General features: G+C 39.4%; 1 protein-coding gene across 5 annotated transcripts in view; it reads right to left on the reverse strand.

The window, feature by feature from the left end:
- The window catches only part of DLGAP1 (DLG associated protein 1), a 360,663-nt gene that overhangs the window by 103,715 nt on the left and 232,977 nt on the right, over window positions 1–23,971 (reverse strand). For 4 of the 5 annotated variants that reach the window (XM_060775114.2, XM_060775115.2, XM_060775112.2 and 1 more), the window contains one exon: window positions 5,513–5,727. In XM_060775114.2, the coding sequence (XP_060631097.2) occupies window positions 5,513–5,727 (215 nt within the window). Of the gene's footprint in view, window positions 1–5,512; window positions 5,728–16,816; window positions 17,010–23,971 lie in introns of those variants that run through there. The other variant, XM_060775116.2, reaches the window with a different exon arrangement.

Below are 23,971 nucleotides of genomic sequence, written 5' to 3' on the forward strand. Positions count from 1 at the left end.
AGTGGCGTACAGGGAGCACACCACCCCCCTGTTGCGTCAGCTCCACTGGCTGCCGATCCAATTCCGAACACAATTCAAAGTGCTGGTTTTGACCTACAAAACCCTATACGGTTCCGGCCTAGTGTATCTGTCCGAACGGATCTCCCTCTACATCCCACCTCGAAGTTTAAGATCTTCTGGGGAGGCCCTGCTCTCGACCCCGCCAGTGGCACAAGTGAAACTGGAGGGGACGAGGAGCAGGGCCTTCTCAGTGATGGCCCCCCACCTGTGGAACTCACTCCCCGGGGAGATCAGATCGACAACTTCCCTTCTAGCGTTTAGGAAAAAACTAAAGACCTGGATGTGGGACCAAGCTTTTGGCCATGCTGACAACTGATCAAAGGACCTATCAATAGACAAGGACAATGGAATGGAATGGATATATGGACTCTGATATATGGACTCTGACATGAGATAGTTTTAATGATTTTAATAGGTATTGATGTTTCATTTTAATTGTTGAACTGTTATATTTTGTATTGTTTGTTGTGTGATTTGGGCATCTAATTGTGCCTCCTTTGTAAGCCGCCCTGAGTCCCCCCCGGGGTGAGAAGGGCGGGGTATAAGTAGATGAAATAAATAAATAAATAAATATCTAACAGGCAAAATATGTTCTTTTAAAAAAACCATAAGGTTCCTGTTTGTTTGGTTTTTTAAAAAAAACAAACATATTTTGCCTGGCCAAGAAACCAGTGGAGCTGCAGAAGGTTGTATGACACTTTTTGGGCATTTTGGTTAGCAAACAATGGTATTGTTCCTATTGCAACGATGGCCACCAATTTGCGAAGAAGCCACCACTTTGCAAGGGCTTATTAAATTGATAATGTAGCTAATAGCTATTAATGTTGAATTGGTCTTTCTTCAAGTTGTAGCGTGACTTAACTTGGAAAGAATTTGTAACAGAGACTGGGCTTTATAAGAACTGTAACAAGTTTATTGAAATGTAGCAGAAGTTTGATGGTTTCAATGTTTCTTACTCTTAGAGGCACATATCTTCAGAGGTTACATTTATAACATTACTTAAAACAACTCTGGAAAGGACTCTTCCTTCCATTAAACAGGTTTCAAACTTATTTTTCTCCAAACTGTGTTCTCTTCCTTGATACTTTCTTTGTGATATTTCTGTTGCAATAAAGATTCTCACTGGGTTTCTCTCACCCCTTCTATTGATACACCAACTACTAATATAAATAAGTCAAGTGGACTTACCTAAACTACCTAGGCTAAAAGCCAAAACCTTCCTGATTCTTACTACAGTTGCCCTTCCCTGTAGTTTTTAAACTAGAGATGACCTCCCTGGTTCTCACTACTACAGAACCAGCCACTCCTGCAGTTCACCAACTACAGACTGCCTTACTGGTTCTCAACACACCACAGAACCAGCCTCCTTGCAGTTCACTGACTGCAGACTGACCGTTTTAAAATGGCTGCCCTGTCAAGTGGCAGTTGGCTCCGCCCCTATTTCCATAACAACCCAGCTCAAAGTGAGCTGAGCTGGCTACCATCCCCCCCCCCCCAGTTATGCAACTTTAAATACTTACCCTCTCCAAACACCTATCTATAACTATACATAACTGCAGGTTAAAATTTACACTTCACCACACTATGGGGATAAATAATGTCCATAAAGAACATTAGAGTCCTTGTGGACAACAAGTTAAATATGAGCCAACAATGTAATGTGGTGGCAAAAAAAAGCCAATGAGATTTTAGCCTGCATATATAGGAGTATAGTGTCTAGATACAGGAAGGTCATGGAAAGTCAGACCAAACCTGGAATACTGTGTCCAATTCTGGGCACCGCAATTGAAGGGAGATGTTGGCAAGCTGGAATGTGTACAGAGGAGGGCAACGAAAATGATCAAGGGTCTGGAGGACAAGCCCTATGAGGAGCGGCTTAGCTGGGCATGTTTAGCCTGCAAAAGAGAAGGCCGAGAGGAGACATGATGGCATATGTGAGGGGAAGTCATATGGAGAAGGGAGCAAGCTTGTTTTCTTCTGGCCTAGAAACTAGGATGTGTAACAATGGCTTCAAACTACAGGAAAGGAGATTCAACCTGAACATGAGGAAGAACTTCCTAATTGTGAGAGCTGTTCAGCAGTGGAACTCTCTGCCCCCGAGTGTGGTGGAGGCTCCTTCTTTGGAGGCTTTTAAACAGAGGCTGGATGGCCATCTGTTGGGGGTGCTTTGAGTGCAATTTTCCTGCTTCTTGGCAGGGGGTTGGACTGAATGGCCCACAAGGTCTTATCCAACGTTATGATTCTAAAACTTCAAAACTCTGAGGGAGCTTATGTCATACTTTCAAATGTAACTCAACAAGCAGGGCAAGTAGTTTCCTTGTAGAGTACAAAATAGCCACATTCATTTACAAGTCAGTCATAATAAAAAGAGAAGAAATCTTTTTAAGGAAATGGGGGGCGGAGTGCAATACATCTTTCTTTCCTCTTGATCGGGACTTCTTAAACTTTTTTCACTTGTGACTTTTTTTGACCTGAGAAATGTTTATGTGACTCCAGCTACACAGGTATATAAAACAGGTATAAAGGCTAATTTTCCTTTTTGTGGAATACAACTAGCTAACAGATTTGTGCAAATAGATAGTGTTTGGAAACTTTCTACTGTTGCCAAAACTTCTGTGACTCCCAACATTGAGCTAAGGGGATCCCATTCAAGGTCAGGTCTCAGTGTTTATGGAGCAGTGATCCAGATACAAAGGGCATTTGCATTTTCAAATGGCAGAAGTTATAACTTGATCTTCCTAAATATTTGTCACTGTGACCAAGAGGAATACAGCATTAGATTTCGTTTTCTTAATAGTTTCTACACTTTTTGGCTGGAACCTAAAAATGTAATGTATAGGGCTTAAATACTCTCAAGACTGAACTTGGAAGTCAAGAAGGGCAAGTTCTGGTTAGTACTTGAATGGTTAGACCACCAACAACTACCAGGTGTAAGGCTATATTTCAGAGGGAGGAACCTGGCAAAATCACAACTGAGCAGTCTGTGCCTAAGAAAACCCTATGAAATTATTACGGATGCTATAAGTCAACAGGCAACTTGAAGGCCTGTGAGAACACAGACATACCTATAAAATGTGCACCTGTAAAACATTTTTATTCCATCGTTTGGCTTCACATTGAGACCATTGGATTGCATTCACAAGTGAAAGGTACTATGTAATAAATAGTAGTAATAGAAAACACAGCTGAATGATCGTACCGATGTAAAAAATTAACTCATAGAAGTGTCAGGAAAATTGGATCAGCCCAAAGGCTCTGGAGAATAAAGGAATTTAAAGAACACCAAAAATTAAAAACAGAAGAGACTAAGGAGGTCCCCTAAAGTGCAGAGTCCTACATTCTAGGTCACATCCTATAACACAGCCAATTCAACAGATGACAATGAGACAAAGTGCTAAATCTCAGATTTACAATGCAATAAACATTTAAGCAATCCTTTTGAACCCTAAGATATTATTTGGATTAACCAAATCATGCTTCAGATATAATACAAAGTTTTTCAAGTAAAGATGTTGCAATGATTTGAGCTAACCTGCTCTGAACTAGCAGGTCAAGAATAGATGGAATTGATTTAATTAACTGAGTTGTTCAATGTATTGTTGAAGGATTTCATGGCTGGAATCACTCAGTTCTTGTGGGGTTTTTTGGGCTATATGGCCATGTTCTAGAGGCATTTCTCCTGACGTTTCGCCTGCATCTATGGCAAGCATCCTCAGAGGTGAGGTCTGCTGGAAATGGGAAAAAAAAACACTGAGTTGTTGTTCTAGAACATGGCCATATAGCCTGAAAAAAACCTACAACAACCCAGTGATCCCGGCCATGAAAGCCTTCGACAATACATTGATTTAATTAAATTTCTAAAATGTATAAAGTCAGTCCTCTATATTGATGGATATTTTTCTAATGTTTTTAAATTATTTAAATTTTTGGGTCAATTGTGGTCTGTAGGCTACAAGTGTCCTCCACAATCTTTGTTGTGGCCTCTCATTATACTCAGAATTATGACTGAATTTTATTTCACCTTCTCATTTTGAAAATTGGCCTTTAATGAGAGATGCAGTGGTCATTAAACTACCAAATCCGCTACAGACAGTAGGTTAGTCTATGTGGTACCTTTTAGTTCAAAGTTAACAGTGAGTAATCAACTTAAGTATATTACATTTTCATTTTTATATAAACGGAAATATAGTGTAAGTAGGGGCTATTTATTTGCTAATAAAAATTACAATATGTAATGAATAATTAATTCTTAATTAATTCCAATAATTAACTCTTAATTATTTAATTTACTTTACATACATTAAGAACCAATGTCAGCATGTTGGAAGAAGCAAAGACCACCAGCACTGAAGCCATGCTCCTATGCTATCAACTCCGCAGGACTGGCCTCGTCTGAATGCCCGATCATCATCTCCCAAAGTAGTTACTATACTCCCAATTCAAGATGAGAAAATGGAATGTTGATGGACAAGAAAAGAGATTTAAAGATGGGCTTAAAACCAACCTTAAAAATTGGCATAGACATTGAGAACTGGGAAACCCTGGAGCACTCCAACTGGAGTTCAGCTGTGGAATTCAAAATGACACGAATGGAGGGTGAAAGGGAAAATTTGTGCTCAGAGGAATGCACATCAAGCCAACCCTGACTGGGACTGCTTTCCACCTGGAAACCAATGCCTTCACTGTGGAAGAACATGTGAATCAAGAATAGGGCTTCACAGTCACCTACATATCCATCGCCAAGGCACTACACTTGGAAGGCCATCATACTCGGACAACAAGGAATTGCCAAATAAGTATATGCAGAAACTTTGAAGAACCTGAAACAAATCCTTTAAGTCAGTGCTCCTCAACCAATGGGTCCCCAGATGTTTTGGCCTTCAACTTCTAGAAATCCTAACAGCTGGTAAACTGGCTGGGATTTCTGGGAGTTGTAGGCCAAAACACCTGGGGACCCACAGGTTGAGGACTATTGCTTTAAGCAATTCTCTAGCAACTATTCTGAAAGTCACTGAAAGCAGTTGTCTCTCCCCTAATCTAAGAGTATCAAAATATGGAAGATATCACTTGACCCTTTCAATCTGGATTACGTCTATCTACCGAAATGGAGACAAAGAACCTTAGTTTGCAATATTACAGCCAGTATACCCTGTTTCAAAAGCTTGATTCCCTTTTCAGCTATGGAAATCCACTGCAGTAACTTGTGAAAATCATACTTTCTCAGCCTCAGAGAAAGGTGATGGCATTGCCTCTTTGAGCAAATCTTACAATGAAAGGACCACAATAGGTTCACCTTAGGATTGCTATAAGTGTGAAACAACTTTTGGCCACACAACAACAACTCCTTGTTTTCCAATCCTGTTTAACTTGAAGTTATCAAATGCAGAAAAATCAGCTTCTGTTCTTAATTGATATCATACTTATAAAAACTTCCCTGTATAAACCTTCTTACTTGAGGGTGGTGAGTTCTGTAAGTGACGGCTGGGTGGCCTTGAGATAGCTTTCCCTTCGTGCAGCAATCTTTGGAGACAGCTTTGGGCTGGTGTCGGAATCCCCGCTGTCGTCATCTCCCATGGCTTTGATATAACTGCCACTACGCATTCGCCGGCATGGGATTTCGTCATCTTTGCCACGTGGAGTGTACCCAGACCATTCATCTTGAGGAACCTACAATACAAGCACAACACTATTTAGTTAATGCTCAAATAAACCTCTTTTCTTTATTTCCCCTTTAGCATAGGATTTCATTCTGAAATATAGATAAAACCATGGGAAACAAAAGGAAGAATGCATACTATAATCTGACAAGGCCACCAACTATGGGCAAAGAATATCCACTGATTGCAGTCCTTAACATATCAGAGCTGAGCTTGAAGGGCAGAATGTATAAAATACCTTAAAGAGAAACTCACTATTATTGAGTTTTGGTGCATACATTGTATAACCAATTCACAGTCAGAAAATAAAGCATCTATACTTGATTGGTATTTATCAGAAGCTTGACAGGTTTCATAACCACAGTGTCATAAAATTCGTTTTGAAATGAGCTTTGTCTTGTTGAATTACATAATCCTAGTATCCCAAATTGTATTAATTCACAGCTTTTTAGAAGTTTGCTTGGTAGTAACACATTATATACACCTTTACTACAGTATGATCCCCCCCCCCCCCCATATCCACAAGGTATGTGTTACTGGAACAATTCCATCAGTGTTGCCTCCAAAAAATCCTGCACATCTATTGGGAAGACACGCGGACAAATGTCAGAGTGCTGGAAGAAGCAAAGATCACCAGCACTGAAGCAATGCTCCTATGCCATCAACTCCGCTGGACTGGCCACATTGTCCGAATGCCCGATAACTGTCTCCCAAAGTAGTTATTATACTTCCAACTCAAGAACGGGAAATGTAATGTTGGTGGACAGGAAAAGAGATTTAAAGATGGGCTTAAAGCCAACCCTAAAACCTGTGGCATAGACACTGAGAACTGGGAAGCCCTGGCCCTGGAGCACTCTAACTAAAGGTCAGCTGTGACTAGCAGTGGTGCAGAGTTAAAAGAGGCATGAATGGAGGATGAAAGGGAGAAATGTGCCAAGAGGAAGGTGCATCAAGCCAACCTTGACCAGGACCGCCTTCCACCTGGAAACCGATGTCCGCACTGCGGGAGAACATGTGGATCAAGAACTGTAAATAAAGGACCTGTGGGTACAGGGTTTACTCTACTGTATACAATTGCTGAATATGGTTTTTATGAGAAATTCTGAATGATTAAGTTAAAAAGCATATTTTAGAGATTACCTATAGCTTAATGTAGGATAATTCCAGGGTGTAATTATCCAGACCCCACACAAAACCAAGAGTGAAACCAATTTGCCCACACTCTTTCCAACAATAATGCAATTGGCTGCATTATATCAGAAGCGGGAATCATGCAGAGTTGCCAATGTTGTCAGAATGCAATTCCCAGAAATCATCATTGGTTATACTAGCTAGGAATGGTGAGACTTGCAATCCAAAAATGCCCAGTGAGAAGTGATTCTGGTGCCTGCATTAGGTAAAGAAGCAAAATAAGACATAAAGAGAACTTCTATGTTTGTATTTCTCAATAAGATTATGGATGGCACGCATATGCAACACAAATTGCTTTCCTCCCCAGATTCATTTAAACTCTCCTCTCCTGCCTATACATGAAGGGGCTGTCGTTTCAAAATGGTGTTCAGAGAACATTATAAATAGATGACATCAAGTCTTTAGCCTAAGCAGCAGCTTCTGTGATTCAAAAGAAGTAAGTGGGTGCTTGCTAAACTGCCTGATGCTAGTCTGGTTGAGAAAATGATATAGCTGCTGGTAATGAAACAGGCCCAGCTTTCTGGAAGTCAGTTGCAAAGTGAAGGGACTTTACTCAACAAATCAAACCATCTAAGGACTCTCTTTATTTCTCAAGCAAGAAAGGCCTGATTGCTGCAAATGGCAAATTTTGAATGATTCAATGCTGACAGATGTGTAGACACTCCTGCTCTTTTTGAGTTTACAAAAAAAGTAGTTGTATAGAAGAAAGATAGTACATAACGTATGCAAAATTAGTATTCTACTACATAATGAACATAATGAGAAATGTTTGCTATCCTGGATGCAAATACAGCACATGAAAAGAGAAGTAATTGTCTACTTTCTTCAGTTTTGGAAACTACACTGCATACAAAATGAAAAACTCCAATGCATGTAGGGAGGATTGCATTATGAAAGAAACTCATCAGGTAAGGCCAACTTTCCTAATGCAGTTTTCTTACAGTGATACTGGAGATCTATGGTGCCTTTCATAACAAACTCATCTGTACATTGGAGAACCATGAGGATATAGCAGTAGCACTAATCCCAAAGGAAAAAAAACAAACTAATAATAATAATAATAATCATCATCATCATCATCATCATCATTATCTTTCTTTATACCCCACCATCATCTCCCCAACAGGGACTCGGGGCGGCTTACATGAGGCCAAGCCCAACAGCATATTACAATAAAATAAAAACCAAAGCACAAAACAACAACACAGTAAAATACATAAAACACATAAATACATAAAACATATTACATATATTACAGTAAGCAATATAAAAATACAATACAAAATCATTCACAATCACAATGACAATGAGCAAGCCGAATGCAAGATAAAATACTAAAAACTCAGGGTGAGATAGGAATGGAGCAGATTATTTGTGAGGGAGAAGTTCATAAAGAAAGAGGGTCATAGAAAACAGGCCTTCATACAGGCGGGGGAAGTATATTATAGAAACAGAAACATTGAGCCAGAGCAACAGTGTATGGTTGTATGGCTACTCTCCGAAAGCGCAATGGAAAAGCCAGGTTTTGAGATCCTTCTTGAAGGTTTCTAAGATGGGGGCTTGCCTAATCTCACTGGGCAATGAGTTCCAGAGTCGGGAGGCCACAGAGGAGAAGGCTCTCTCCCTTGTTCCCAAAAGGCTGGCCTGTGATAATGGTAGGGGTGAAAGGAGAGCCTCCTCCAAAGATCGAAGAGCTCGGGCTGGTTTATGGAGAGATATATGGTCATGAAGGTAGGGTCCCAAACTGTTTAGGGCTTTAGAGGTGATAACGTGCACCTTGAATTGGGACCGGAAAATAAATGGCAGCCAGTGAAGCTCCTTAAACAGTGTGGAAGCTAGCCTTCTACTTGGCATATTCAGATGCAAATAAGGTTATGGTAATCAATAATACATACTAAAATATAATACTAAAATAATGAAATACTAAAGTAAAATTCAGGAAAAGTTGAGGGAGACAAGGAGGAGCTTTCCTTCTCACCCTTCTTCCTTCTCCATTCTCTCTTGGTGCGCCATTGTTCTGCTTGACATCAGAGCATGCACCAGGGATAAGAACAAGCACCAGGCATGTCATGGCTAGGGATCACCGCATCTAGGATGACTGCCCAGTGGCACTGAACCATGTTTGGTACAGCTGAGCAGTAGAGACTCTCTCCTGCCTCCATGACAGCAAAGGGAGTCCCTGTGAGGACTCTAGTCAGGCATGATCTGGTGCCCAGCACACGGGATTTTGGGTCCATATAAAAGGGGCTCTAGACAATGTACCGTAAGTCTGCTCAGAATCTAAGATCCTTAGCAGAAGCTCTTTATGGATGAATGAATGAATGAATAAAGTTTATTGCACTAGCCATAGGCCATGACATCAATAACATACAACCTTTATAAACACATTCCGATATAAACAAAAACCCCTTCAAAGTTTAAAAAACTAGATCTTTAAAATTTTGCTGGCAGAAACCTAACAGTAGTATGTGTCCTCCTTAACCTTCTCCCTTACCCTGTCTGGTCTCCAGCGAGGATTTTGCTACTCTGTCTCTGATCTTTTGGGCTGCGATTGCAAATGTGGCTACTTTTAGTGTTATATTTTTGTCATAATCTGCTAGCAAGTCACCGATCACGGCCGATTCTTGCCATGCTGCCCTTTCTTCAAGGAGTGTTCCCAGGAGATTTTTTCTGGGATCATTATACAGAGGGCAGTGTAATAGATAGTGTGTTAGATCTTCTTTATCCCCAGAGCCACAAATGCAAAGCCTTTGGGCATGGGGGATCCCTTTGTATCTCCCTTCTAGCCAGTTTGAGGGCATTGTTTGGAAGCGCAGAGCTGTAAAGGCTTTCCTCAACACTGGTGACGTTAGATCTTGAAGATATTGTTGGCAGTATTGGTCACTCTTTAGTCTGGGATACCATGTAGAAAAACCTTGCTTTTTACTAATCTCCAAATTGCCAGCTGCATCCATCTCAAAGATTTTATCACTAATCTCCTTCTTGTCCAGCTGCATTAGAGTTGTTATTGACCCATCAAAATACTGATGGAGCAAGGCTAGCCAGGATTGCACCCATCCTCCCCGTTTATACTGCTCCCTCAAGCATTGCTTTGCTATGCTCTCCTCCTCCATTCCTAGCAATCTCTTCCCATACGAGATGATGAGTTTATGCATTCTGGCCTTAAGTGAGGGAAGATCTAATTCCAGTCTTAACAGGGCAGCTGGGGACCCAGGGGGAAGGGCTAGAAGAGCTCTTGCGAACTTGTTCTGAATGCATTCAACCTGTTCTGTATTACCTTGCCCCCAAATTTCCGCTCCGTATAACAATTGGGGTAAAATTTTAGCGGCAAAAATCTTTACTGTGGGACATACCAGGGAACCTCCCTTTGTTTTCCCAAAGGCTAGGATTGACTTCGCTGACCTCCAGGCAGATAATTTGGCTGCCTCTATGTGGTTCTTCCAGTTTCCATTATGAGAGAAGTGTAAGCCCAAGTATTTAAAGCTATCACACTGCTCTATTGAGTGACCATCCAATTTCCAAGTGTGTCTTTGCTTCCTTTTGGAAAATACCATCACTTTGGTTTTTGAGTGATTGATTGACAGCTTCTCTTGTCTACAAATTCTACTTAATGCCCTCAAAAGCCTCCTGAGACCTATTTGCGTAGATGACAGGAGCACCATGTCATCCGCATATAATAGGATCTGGATTCTCCTATTCCCTACTAATGGCGGAAAGTGTTCAGGGGAACTCAACTCGGCCACTAGGTTGTTCACGTAGAAGTTAAACAAAAAAGGTGCTAGTAAGCATCCTTGCCTCACTCCACTTTTAGTTTCAATATTGTTCGATAGCTTGCCTGATAGCCCTAACCTCACTCTTAGATCCGTTCCCGAGTATAGCTGATGCAATAATAACAGCAGTCGTCTGTCCACATTCGACTTTGCCAACTTTGCCCATAAACGCTGTCTGTCAATTAAATCAAAAGCTGAGGTAAAATCCACAAATGCTGCGTATAGGCAACCCTTTGGTTTCCTCAGACTATTTTGGATTAAGTGCGACAGTACAAAGCATTGGTCTATTGTGCTTCTGCCATGTCGAAATCCCGCCTGTTCTTCCGCAATAATATTATTTTCCTCCGCCCAACTATGTAATTTGTTTAACAGAAACCTACCATAGATTTTTGATACTACATCCATCAGGCTAATTGGTCTATAATTGTGTGGATCCGTCCTATTGCCTTTTTTATATAGGGGAACAATTATACTAGTTTTCCACCCATTTGGAATGATTCCTGTCTGGTTGATATATGTAAACAGTTTGGCCAGGATGGGGGCCCACCAGGTGATGTTGCATTTGAACAATTCTGGGGGAAGCATATCCTCTCCTGGAGCTTTTCCAGTTTTTAATTTTTGAAGTAGGCCTTCCATTTCCTCTAATGAAACTGGAGGCCAAACAGGAGCATCAACATGTTCGAACACCTCCCCCACAGCCTCCGGGTCGCCAAAAACCTCTCCAAAATAGGCTTCCCAAGTAGGAGCTGAAATTTGGGCATCTAAATGAGGTTGCAAGGACCTTAGCCCGGAATGCACCATGTTCCAGAATTTGCCCTCATCCTTTTGTCTAACTGCCAGATCCAGTTTCATCCAGTTTTGCCTGTTGAATTCAGTTTTCTTCCTTTTTAGTAGGGATTTATACTGTGAACGGATTTCACTCAGACTTTTATAGGATTGTTCGGTTCCAGTTTTGTTGGCTACTCTGATGGCCAGGGCAAGGGTCTTTTTTTGGCTCCTGCATTCTGCATCGAACCAACTTCCTTTACCGTGCTTGATGCCTTTAGCTGGGTCTGAGTGAACCAGATGAGGTTTGAGGGAGGTAATAATTTGATGATACCCTTCTATTGGGTCAATAATGCTTTTGAGTATCTTGTCTCTGCAAGTTTTGAGAGTCGGTCCATTTAGTAGGTCTGTCAACTTATCGCTCATGGGCCCTGACCATTTAAGTCGTCTGGGTCCCATGCAGACCAGGTCCAGCGGATAATTATTTGGCACTCTGTCCTGCTCTACTTCTGTTTTTATAACTAATTTGATTGGGTAATGGTCACTTTCTGGGCGCATGTCCACTAAAAAAGTTTTGACTGCTGGTAACAGCCTAGGTGAGATTATAAAATAATCTAGGACACTTCCCTGCCTTGCTGAGTGATAAGTATATAGTCCAGATGACTCCTCTAAATGGCTCCCATTCATAATTAATAAAAAATGCTTATAAGCTAGTAAGAATAGTTCTAACCCATTCTTATTAAATTTCACATCTCTTGAGTTTCTGCCAAGCGAGAACTGGTTCTCAAGATAAAGCCCAAAATGCTGCGCTAGATCCTCATTTGATTTCCCCATCCTCGCATTAAAATCACCTCCTAAAACTATATTCGTGTTTTCCACGCCCGCGGTAATATCTCCTAAGGCTGAGTCTAGATGCCACCAAACCTCTTTGGTAGGATATGCTGAGTTTACTGGGGGCACATAGACATTAATACACAACAATACCTGGTTATCCCTAAATTTTATCTCTACTGCTAATACATTATTGTTCGTATGATTAATCATAATTTGACATTCAGCTTCTAACTCGACTGAAACAAGAATTGCTAAGCCCCCACAACAGCGCCCCCACTTGTGTCGCCTCGAAGCAGCCACTGCAAAACTCCTAAAACCCTGCAAAATAAGTTTTGGGGTTTCCTCCACCCAAGTTTCCTGTAACATAATAATAGAAAACTCCTGTAAATATTCTGTGAAGTCTTTGTCCACTAGTTTTCCCGTCCATCCCGCGATATTCCAGGACAGGATCTTTAACTCCTTTGCTGTTTTCATTTTTATATAGTTGCTCTAGACAATGTACCGTAAGTCTGCTCAGAATCTAAGATCCTTAGCAGAAGCTCTTTATGGATTCATGCACTGCAAGATTCGCTTGATAGGCAAATGTGACAGAGCATTCTCTATTGAAGCATCCTGAGTATGTGATTCCTTCTCAAGGGAAGTCAGGCTGTTTCCATCCATTCTGAGTTTCTAGGGAACAGCTAAGACTGTGCTACTTCAGTTCTAAAAATTAGGGGTAGCTGTTCTGTATTAGCCATCTATGAGATTTTTTTGGTCTGCTTCTATTTAGGTGTTCGATTTTTAAATGTTGCAGTCCTTTTCAGCTCAATGATTCTATGCTTCCTACATATTATTATAGATTCTCAGCAAGATTTTCTATTCCATTCTCTTTGTTTATAGTTGCTTACTCCTGTCTCTTGGTTATCATCTATTCAGTTCTCCAACAAATGTGTTAGCCAGTTGACAAGTCTGCACAAATTATCCATTAAATCTGAACATGTTAAGAACACTTATAAAATAAATATAATAAATATAAAATGTATCAAAATGACCAAAAGAAACCCACATGTAATGTAACCCATTCTACAAATACCAATGGAAATACTAATGAGTTTAAAGAATTTATATATAGAAATTAAAAACTTAACATATCCCCCTGTAATACAGGTGAGGAAGAATTTTCATTCAATTTGGAAATATTTCTGAGAGTTCAATATGGAAATATTCCTGGGAGGCACATTCTAGCAGTGGACAGAGCTGAAGGCAGGGGCATAACCAAGTGGGCAGAATCAGCTTTAATGTGAACATTTTCCAACCAATCGTACCAAATATAACTCGAGTCTCAATTCAACAGTTTTCAGGCATGCAAAGCACAGCTCAATTCTATGCATATCTGATTAGGAATAAGTCCTTTTGAAATTGATTCCTGGGTGACAAATCAGAACTCATTTCCATATAAGAATTTCCACACTTCCAACTACAACTCAATTTCAATTCCAAACAACAGCTTTGTACTTTCTAAATCACCACAGACTCACAGAATAATAAAATTGGAAACGACCATAAGGACTATCTAATGCGACCTCATTCTATGGTTCAGAAAAATACAATTAAAGCACTCCCAACAGATGGCCATCTAGCTTCTCTTTAGTACTCTCCACAGAACGAGGCTCCACCACAATCTGAAGCAGCGTATTTTATTACTGTTTAGGTGGACTCTTTTCCCCTGATATTTGAATTCATTGCTTTGTATTCTAGTCTCCAGAGCAACAGAAAACAAGCTTGCCCCTCCTCAACTTGAAATCCTTTCAAATATTTAAACATGGCTATCATGTCTCCTTCCACACAGCTAAATAAGATCTCACATGATCTGCTTTGAACTGGAATATATGGTAGTGTGGACTCAGATAACCCAGGTCAAAGCAGATATTGTGGGGTTTTCTGTCTTGATATTCTGGGTTATATGCCTCTGTGGAAGGGCCCTGAGCCTTCTTTTCTCCAAGCTAAACATATCCAGCTCCCTCTGTTGCTTTGCTTGGCTTCCAAAATTTTGGTTATTTTGATTGCTCTTTCAGCTTGCCAATAGCCTTCTTTCATATCTGATCAGTAACTGGAACCTCCAGTTAGAAGAGAGATCTGCAAAGTGAGATGTCTGGGCCAGATGTTGACAGTTGCTCACCTCTGGCTTCATACACACATAGTGATCTTAAGAAGTTTAAGGAATTGCTCCTATGCATTACTGCCTATTAACAAATTTCACTCTGATTTCACTCTAAAATCATTATACTATTGGCTGCAACCCTGGTCCTAACATCTGACTGATATATCCAGTCTCAATAAATATATCCTATAATTCTATCCTAGTTATATTTCACCTGGTCATGCTCAGCATTATTTTTTAATTTTTAATTATTACATTTGGCCCAGCCATAGGTTTTTAAACGTCGTTGTGTTATTGTTAATGTTTATTGCTTATTTTCTGTTTATGAGTTTTATTTATTGTTTTGTATTACTGTTGTTATTGTTTTTACTGTTGTATTGTGGGCTTGGCCTCATGTAAGCCACACTGAGTCCCTTGGGGAGATGGTAGCGGGGTACAAATAAAGTATTATTATTATTATTATTATTATTGACAGTCAAATGCTGTATTTCTGAATCAGTGAAAAAGGTGCTATATTTAAACAAATTGAGAAAACCCTAATGATTTAAAACAGCATTTCTCAGCCTGAAAGTCAGGACCCCTGGGGGGGTTGTCATAGGGTCACCAAAGACCATCAGGAAACACAATATTTTCTGTTGGCCTTGCGGGTTCTGTGAAGGAAGTTTGACCCAATGCTATCATTGGTGGGGTTCAGAACGGTCTTTGACTGTAGATGAATTATAAACCCCAGCAACTACAACTCCCAAATATCAAGATATATTTTCCCCAAATTCCACCACTGTCCACATTTGGGCATATTGAGTATTGGTGCCAAATTTGGTTGAGATCCATTATTGTTTGAGTCCACAGTGCTCTCTGGATGTAGGTGAACTACAACTCCAAAATCCAAGGTCAATGCCCATCAAAACCCTTCCAGTATTTTTTTTTTTGTTAGTCATGGGAGTTCTGTGTGCCAAGTTTGGTTTAATTCCATTGCTGGTGGAGTTCAGATGGCTCTGTAATTGTAGGTTAACTACAAATGACAGCAACTACAACTCCCAAATGACAAAATCAATCCCCCCCTCAACCCCACCAGTATTCAGATTTGGGCGTCTCAGGTATTTGTGCCCAATTTGATCCAGTGAATGCAAATACATCCTGTATATTAGATATTTACATTACAATTCATAATAGTAGCAAAATTACAGTTACAAAATTAATATTTATGGTTGGTGGTCACCACAACATGAGGACCAGTATTAATCGCGGTATTAGGAAGATTGAGAACCACTGATTTAAAAAGTCAAATACATCCCAAAATTCTTTTTAAAAAATCTCAAACACCTCATTAGTATTATCTTCCAAAGTATGTATACTGTTTTTTCCCTGGCAAGCAACTCAAGCTGCCAGGGGAAATACAGTTGTACACTGTTGTCTTCTATATGTCTTCATAAGAAACCTGTGGTATACACCGTGGTTGAGGAATATGATTGCCCCATGAGGTTTGCTGCTAAGTGCGGATTTGAATCCAATTCTCCCTGGTTATAGTTCAATTTTCTAATGATAACCCCACACTCACTCATTATGTAAAGCAAGAGCAAAATCAAATCAGCCCACATTAAAAGAAGGCTTTTTATTGGCAGAAATAAGGATTAGCAATAAGAGAGAAACAAATTAAGACAAAGCTCTCTTCCAACAAGACCCTCAGTTTTATTAAATGGCCATTTTAATCTCTTACTTATTAAATAAGACTGCACGTTGAGACTAAGCTGTATTTTTCAAGAGATTATTAATGGAAATCGATGTTCAATCTTCTTGGAGAGATTTTAAAAACCCATGCAGAGTTCAAGAGTTAGTGTATATTGTAATGCAAATAAAATTTAATTAAAATAAAGAGGTGGAACATGTCACTTTTTCAGCAACACTGTTAAAATTAGCATATCCATAAAATCTGGTCCTTTCCGTATCTACTGAGATATCTGTGATATATCTAAAACCATGACAATCCTAAAGAAATTCTCTGGTTGCTCAAATGTTATCTTTTGGATTCCCTATACACAACAGACAATTCATCATCTGGAACACTGTGAGCAATTAATCCCTTAATAATATTCGAGAATATAAGGAACATGGTCTCCCCTCTAATTTAGTCTATCTGTGAAAGAAATCAATTAGCTCCATAGCAACAAAAATGACTGAGGTATTATTCAAAATTTCTTGAATAGAACCCTTGCTCTAAATAAGGCAAACTAAAAATAAAGCCAGCAATAAAAGGGGTGGGGGGAAATGGTGGGGTTTATGCAAGCGCTCACATAATAAATTCACACACTGATCAAAATGCAAAATACACTGCAAGTTATCCTAAAATAGTTTGCTATTCAGTAAGGTTCCCCCTTTTCTTATAAGTGAAGTGAGCTTACCTTGCGAGGTGAAAAAGCAAGCAGGCTGTCCTTGTGGCACAATAAGTTCATTATTCATCTCAGTTTTGTTGTGGTTTATTGCAGCTGAGAACATTTAAGCTCCTTTTGGGTTTTCCCAATGCAAATGTGGGTGAGCTTGGAAGTAAACACTAGATTTGGGGAGGGAGGAGTGGTTGGCCATCACTCACACTGGAAGTCGTGTACACAAGTGGGAAAAATGGAGCCTAAAAACTGCTCAGCACAGATCTTCAGACCTGTGCAATTTGGGGGAGTATCAGCTGTCTTTATAGGCACCTACTTACAATACCATTCTACTATTGACTTTTCCTTATTACTGCCATTTAAACAGAACCATTTCAGGTAGAAAACAGAGCATAGCTTATGCTTACCACTAAGATTAATCTTACAAAATACACCAAAAATGCACAAAAAATGAGTTAGCGATCTATGTTTGATTGAAAACTGGATATATATATATATATATATATATATATATATATATATATATATGAGTGTAATGCTATATCTGTCTGAGAATATTTTTATATGATGTGTGTAAATGTGTGGCTCACGCTGCAAGAACATTTAAAAACAGTAGTTAATTTGATTTCTCTCAGTGAGAACAGATGGGAAAAGCAACCCTTAGCCACGATGCACATGAGGCATCTAAGCTCCACGGTCCTCAGAAATATATGTAAAATGTTCCAATTTAAAGCTCATGTAACATTTTGAAATCTTTCCAAACCTTTAGCTTTAACCTTGTGGGATTTTAATTGTGATCTACTTTTAACTCGGTTGATCTGACTGATATTTTTGAACACATCTTTATACGATGACACATCAGGCTTAATAGGCGAGAAAAATTAGTTGCACTGATTGACTTAAATTATTTAGAGCTCACTTTTCAAAATGCTTATCTAAAGCATCTAACACTAAAAGCAATAAAGAAACCAGAATTAAATTAACACTAAAATCAAAGCACTAAAATAAGTAGCAGTGTTAAAAACCAACAGACCACCAATGAAATCAGTAAGAACAAGCTTCCAAATAAATTACTTTCAAATACTCTTCCAAAAAATGGAAAGTGAAGGAATTTCCCAGGGAAGAGAATTTCATATTGTGGTGTCAATGTTGAGAAGGTCCTGTTCTTCATAAATACTAGTCTGCTACTGAGCAAAATTCAAAGTGCTGGCTTTAGCCTATAAAGCATGAAACAGTTCTAGCCCAGCTTACCTGTCTGAATGTATCTCTATGATCCACCCCAGAGACTAAGATCATCAGGGGATGCCCTGATCTAGGTCCCACCCCCTTCAAAGCAAAACTGGTGGGGACGAGAGACAGGGCTTTCTCAGCGGTGGCCCCTTGCCTGTGGAAATCCCTCCCCAGTTAAATTTGATCAGCCTTTATAAAAAACTAAAAACATGGCTCTAGGAGCAGGCTTTTGGTCAATAATGGGAGCAGTGCAATAAGAGACTATAAATTAACTTAATTACGAACCAGATCAGCCCTGAAATATGATATGGATTATGTGATTTTAATTTTTGTTTTAATGTTATGTTTTAATTGGTTGGTTTTAATATTTTGTTTATTCATATATAAACCCCATATGTATGTGTACATATGGCATTGAATTGTTGCCTCTGTAAGGCTGCCTTGTGTCCTCTTTGGGGTTGAGAAAGGAGGGATACAAGTATAGCAATTAAAATAATAAATAAATAAATAAATAAATAAAGCATCTGATGAGCAAGCTGATAATATCTTGATGCTGATATTATAGCCCAGGCACTTTTACATAATCAAAAGTCCTGCTTAAGATCATTTTTAAAACTCTAAATGACTTGCCACCAGAAGATTAGTGGTACTGTATACAAAAAATAAATTGATAACGGATGCAATTGATGGAAGGTCTTATTTCACTGTCTTCATTTTCCCAGCTTCTTACGTTTTCAAATCAGTTGTAGTTTACAACCTTTTAAAGTCATGAAGCCTCATTTAGAGACTATTGCAATAGTCCAATTCTGTTATGAGGGCCAGTTCGGTTTCCTTCTAAATACAAAGCTGCATTGATAAACTAGTAGAAATTCATAAAAAACATTCTTACTCATAAGTGACAGCCAGTGGTGGTTTGAGTTTTGGACTTCGGGACTAACTGCGCAATCATATCAAACCAGTGGGTGATCTTGTGCCAGTCATACCCTCTCGGCCTCAGAGAAAGGCAATAGCAAACCTTGTTAAGAAATTTTGCTGAGATAAAAGGTGATAGGATCACCTTAAGATCTTACACTGTATGTAGTTGCAGCACTTTGAAGCTACGCAACAAAAGTATAAGTAATAAATATAACTTGGTGATTTGGGGACAATGCCAGAGCCAGGAAGACTTCTAGGCTATATGCTTACCTTTTCAAAGGAATGTAATCTCCCCTCATTCAAACAAACAAATATATTGTAACCTTGTGACCAAGTTAACATAATTCCTAGCCAACAACAACTTGTTTTGATTTTCAACCTTTTTGCCCTTTGCTAATCCAGAACTGGTTTAAAATGTTTAATGTTCAAGTGTCAGATAATGGGTATAAAAGTGGCATTATCCAGGGTAGAGTTACTAAAGGATTTTATATAGATGATAAAAACAAGGTGTCAGGATGGATCTCCATGACACCCTGTAAACCAAAAAGTAACAATGTGTCTCAGCACTGTCTCCTTAGATCACCTCTAGGTTCCAAACTGGCAAATTGTCCCAGAAAAGTACAGCCAGGGGGTCAATCAGGAGTGCGCCAGCACCATCTTCTGGGTCCAATCCTCCAGGAAGGAGCAAAGCCACTATAGAGCAGTGCCTCCTAGCCCCATCCTGGAGAGATGGCCCAGAAGGATACCATGATTGATGATACTGAATGTTACTGAGAAGTCCAGGAGAACTAACAGGGACACACTCCCCCATCTAGCTCTCTTTGTAGATCATTTACCAAGAAAACCAGTGCCATCTCTGTTCCATAGCGAGGACTGAAACCAGATTGAAATGGATCCAGATAATCAGGTTCTTCCAAGAAACTTTGAAGCTTAGAGGCCACCACCTTCTCCAGAACTTTGCCCAAGATTTGAAACTGGCCAGTAGTTGTCCAATTTAGTGGGACTCAGGGCTGGTTTCTTTAATAGAAGTTTTACTACAGCTTCCTTAAGGCTAGTTGGCATTAAACCTGTACCAAGGGGCATTCACCACCACCTGCACCCACTCTGCCAGTCTCCTTCTGGCTTGTTTAATCAGCCAGGAGGGGCAAAGGTCCAGAGGACAGGTGGTTGCCTTCATTTCTCCCAAGCTCTTGTCCACATCATCAGGCCATATAAATGGAAAGGAATCCATTAAAACAGGACAAGCAGAAACCTGAGTTACATCCACAGAAATGAAAGCAAGATGTTATCAATCTAGCCTTCCACTGTGTGTGCATCTGTGTGGGGAGCGGACGGGGAAGGGGGGGGATTACACAGGCTGAGAGCAGCCATTGTGAAAGCCTTCTCCCATGTGCTCATCAAACAGGCCATGATGTTAGTGGGACCAAAAGAAATCCTCAAAGATCCTGAATTGTAGACTGGCCCATATAGGTAGGGGTGGTCTTTCATAAAGTCAGACTGAAGCCATATAGAACTTTATAGTTCATAACTAGCACTTTATATTGCACTGGAAACATACCTATAGCCAGGGGAGCTTTTGCCTGATAAGAGTTGTATCAGCTCTGGTCAGCATTCTAGCTGCAGCATTTTGGATCTTCTGAGTAGTTTCCAAAGACATATATGCATGCAGAGTGTGTTACAGTGAGCTAAATCAGATGTAATGGTATGCATCACTGTAGCTAAATTTGACATCTCCAGTGATCAGTGTAGCTGGTTCAATAGTTCAATTTGGTAAATGTGCTCCTGTCTATCACCAAGTCCAGAATTAAGCCCAAGCTGTGAATTTGAGAAGCATCTGAATACTAAGATTCGTTTTACCCAAAAACTGATATTTGTTTCAGAATCTTCATACGATGCTGTCTTTTGTTCCCTATATATGAATGAAGTGGTGACATTGGCTGAACCACATGGGCTCAGTTAGTTTTAGTATGATGTGAAACTTTTTTTAAAAAAAACTATTCATGATGACACTAGAGAAAGGTGTGTATAGTGTTCGAAGTAAAATAAGAAACTCACCTTTAATTGGTTAGCTCTTGCTGTTGAAAAACAAGTAGCTGTGGTATTGTGAAAGAAAACTCATGTGTTGAGAATTGTGGTTACAGACAAGGAAAGGAGCTAAAAGGAAATACAAGGTGTTGACTGCAGACTAGCTGTGCAGTTTTGTTTTCATGAATATTAGAGATAGAGAAGCTGCAAATATTTACCTCTTGTCTATTAGAATTGTTACACTATAGCAGTACCTTTGGCCATTTGTTGTTATTGCTACTGTGGAAATTCCTTTCTAATATAACATAATTATGCTTCCCAGGGATCCCTGCAACTTAGCACTCTTTGGTGGTGGTAGGAATCCCCTCTGATCGGGTTTGGCATGATTTTGCTAGAAGTGGGCCTTCCACTCAGGAAAATGAAGTCCGCACTCAGGGATGGCTGAGGTGCATAAAATAACAGCCTTTACTGACTTGGGTTTCAGTTGATTTACTTTTCTTTCCAACCTTCCTTAATGTGAGTATTAACTTAAGTCACTTTTTTGTTAGTTTTGCATGGGATTAAAATTGGTTTGATGGTAGGGTAGGTCTGTAGCCCTGCCACACCTGGTAGAGTTCTATTAAGGGCCTTGGGTGTAAAGGTGGCACAGGCCAGGGCCATCATCGGGCCAGGGGACCTTTCCTGGTCCCCAGGTAATGGTGGATTCACACAGAGATTGTACCCATGTAGCATCTCTCTGGTCCGGGAGGGTCTGCCAGCATGGAGCATGGGAACGGTTCATTGGCAACAGTTGGGTTACCAATGATGGGATATAGTCCTATCCAGGTCAAGCCTTCTTCTACCACTGTAACCAATGGAAGTTATGCCTTTTTGTATCAAAATCCAAGCATCAGTTGTTTGAGAGCACCACAGGACCAGACTCCATCTTTTCACTTTGCCAAGCTCTTGATGAACTCCTGCCAACAAGCAGGAGGTGAAACAACAGGAGCATTAGATTTTTTTTTAATTCACTTGGACAGAAACGTTAACCCTGAAAAAGAACATGTCTGATAATATTGATCCTGCATTATCAGACCTTTGGCTGTTAACTAGTTGTGGCAGAAAGGTTTTTTAAATACAGTGGATGTGCGGATGACTATTCTTTTCTCTGTAATTACTATATTTTAAAAAAAACTATTCTGAATTATCGTTTTGATAGTATTGTCTTTTAATATAAAATGTCCCTGTCTTGTATGGTTGTTTTTTTGATATAATTTTTGTATTATAAATGGTTTTTTTAATTTGTATTTTGTTTCATTCCATGCTATAAGCTGTTTTGGATCCCATATTGTGAGCAAGGTGGGCTAGGAATGAATGAATGAATGAATATATGAGCACCACATTATCTTTTCACCTCTAGCTCATACTGTCAGCTTCTGAAGTAGTATTATTTATTTATTTATTTATCTTACTTATATACCGCTGTTCTCAGCCCGAATGCAACTCACAGTGGTTCACAACAAATACGAACAGCAAAAATTCAGTGCTACAGTATAGAAACAGTTAACAACCTAACACAATTAATAAACAGTTACTACAATACCCATTCACTGTCGTCTCGTCATCAAAAAAATGTTCCAGATTCGTCATCCATTGTTCCATTCCAGTGTTCATTAACCAATCATTGCACTAATTATTCAAACGCCTGTCAAACAGCCAGGTCTTCACTTTTTTGCGGAATACCATTAGAGATGGTGCTAGTCTAATGTCCGTAGGAAGAGCGTATTTTGGTATTTTGCCAAGAGTTAACCTGCTCTCTTTTATTGGATACCCTCATCTCAACTTCTGCTTGTTTCAATGAGCTTGGCCTGCTCTAATGTGTTGTACTTGAGATTGTTTTTGAAAATTTACTGGAAACTTCAATTAACACAAGAAACAACTGCTAGGTTACTAAACAGAACTGCCTTAATACTTGGTTGTCACACACTCCTCTTCTGAAAGCTATAAGAACTACTGATGTTGGATTCTGAAATGAGCAGATAAGACATATATGGAAGATTTCAAATGGCCCAAAAAGTTAAAAACTAGATTCTTAATTAAACTTAGAAACAAACATATAAACTTTTAACACCTGCATTCTAGAGTTGGACAGTTTAAACCTGGTTGAAACTGATCCATGTAAGCATGTTATGTTAATCCAATCTAGATACTATATTAGAAAATGACAGATAATTGTCAAAGGTTATTTCTGTGCAAGAGCTGGTTCTTCCCACAGCTCCCAGATTCAACAGGACCAGATTCAAGGCTATTCTAATGATATGATCATTATTCTGGAGAGAAATACAATCCTACACAACATGAACAGGTCCAAACAGCTTTCTGACATATTGAGCACCCACCAACAACACCTCTATTTTGTCAAGATTTTGACTCCATCTATTTATTTGGTACCTCATTGTCACAACTGGCTCAAATTTAAAGCAAAAATAGAACGATCAGTCTAATGATGAATATGGTCTATTATGACTCCAAATCTCTGGATGACCTCAAGAAGCCACTTCATGAAAATGTGAAACTGAATGATGGAAATGTGAGGCAGAATGATGGAAATCATTCTGTACAACAAGATGCACAATGGAATGCATGGAATAAATGAAATGGAAACATATTTTTACACAGTGTCTGGAACCTACTGTCAGACAGCACCAGAAAAGTAGAAAAGTAGAAAAAGTGATGTTTCCAATCTCAAGCTGGACAGGAAGTCAGAAAGTTACAACAGTCAATTGATTATTTTTTTCCAGACTTTGGAAGTCTTTCTGCCAAGAAATCTAGAATTTTTCTTTCTCTCTCTCTCAACAAATGCTCAAGGAGCCAATCAGTGCCAAAATTATAGAAACTTCCAGCTGAAACAGATCCAGATAACAAGCACCATACAAAAGTGCTCAAAACTTTGCCTCAGATGGGAGATTTGTGGCATTTTCTTGTTACAGTCAAAGTTTCTATACATGGTTAAAACAATGTATT

This window comes from Anolis sagrei, chromosome 4, assembly GCF_037176765.1.
Source record: "Anolis sagrei isolate rAnoSag1 chromosome 4, rAnoSag1.mat, whole genome shotgun sequence".
NCBI lineage: Eukaryota > Metazoa > Chordata > Lepidosauria > Squamata > Dactyloidae > Anolis > Anolis sagrei.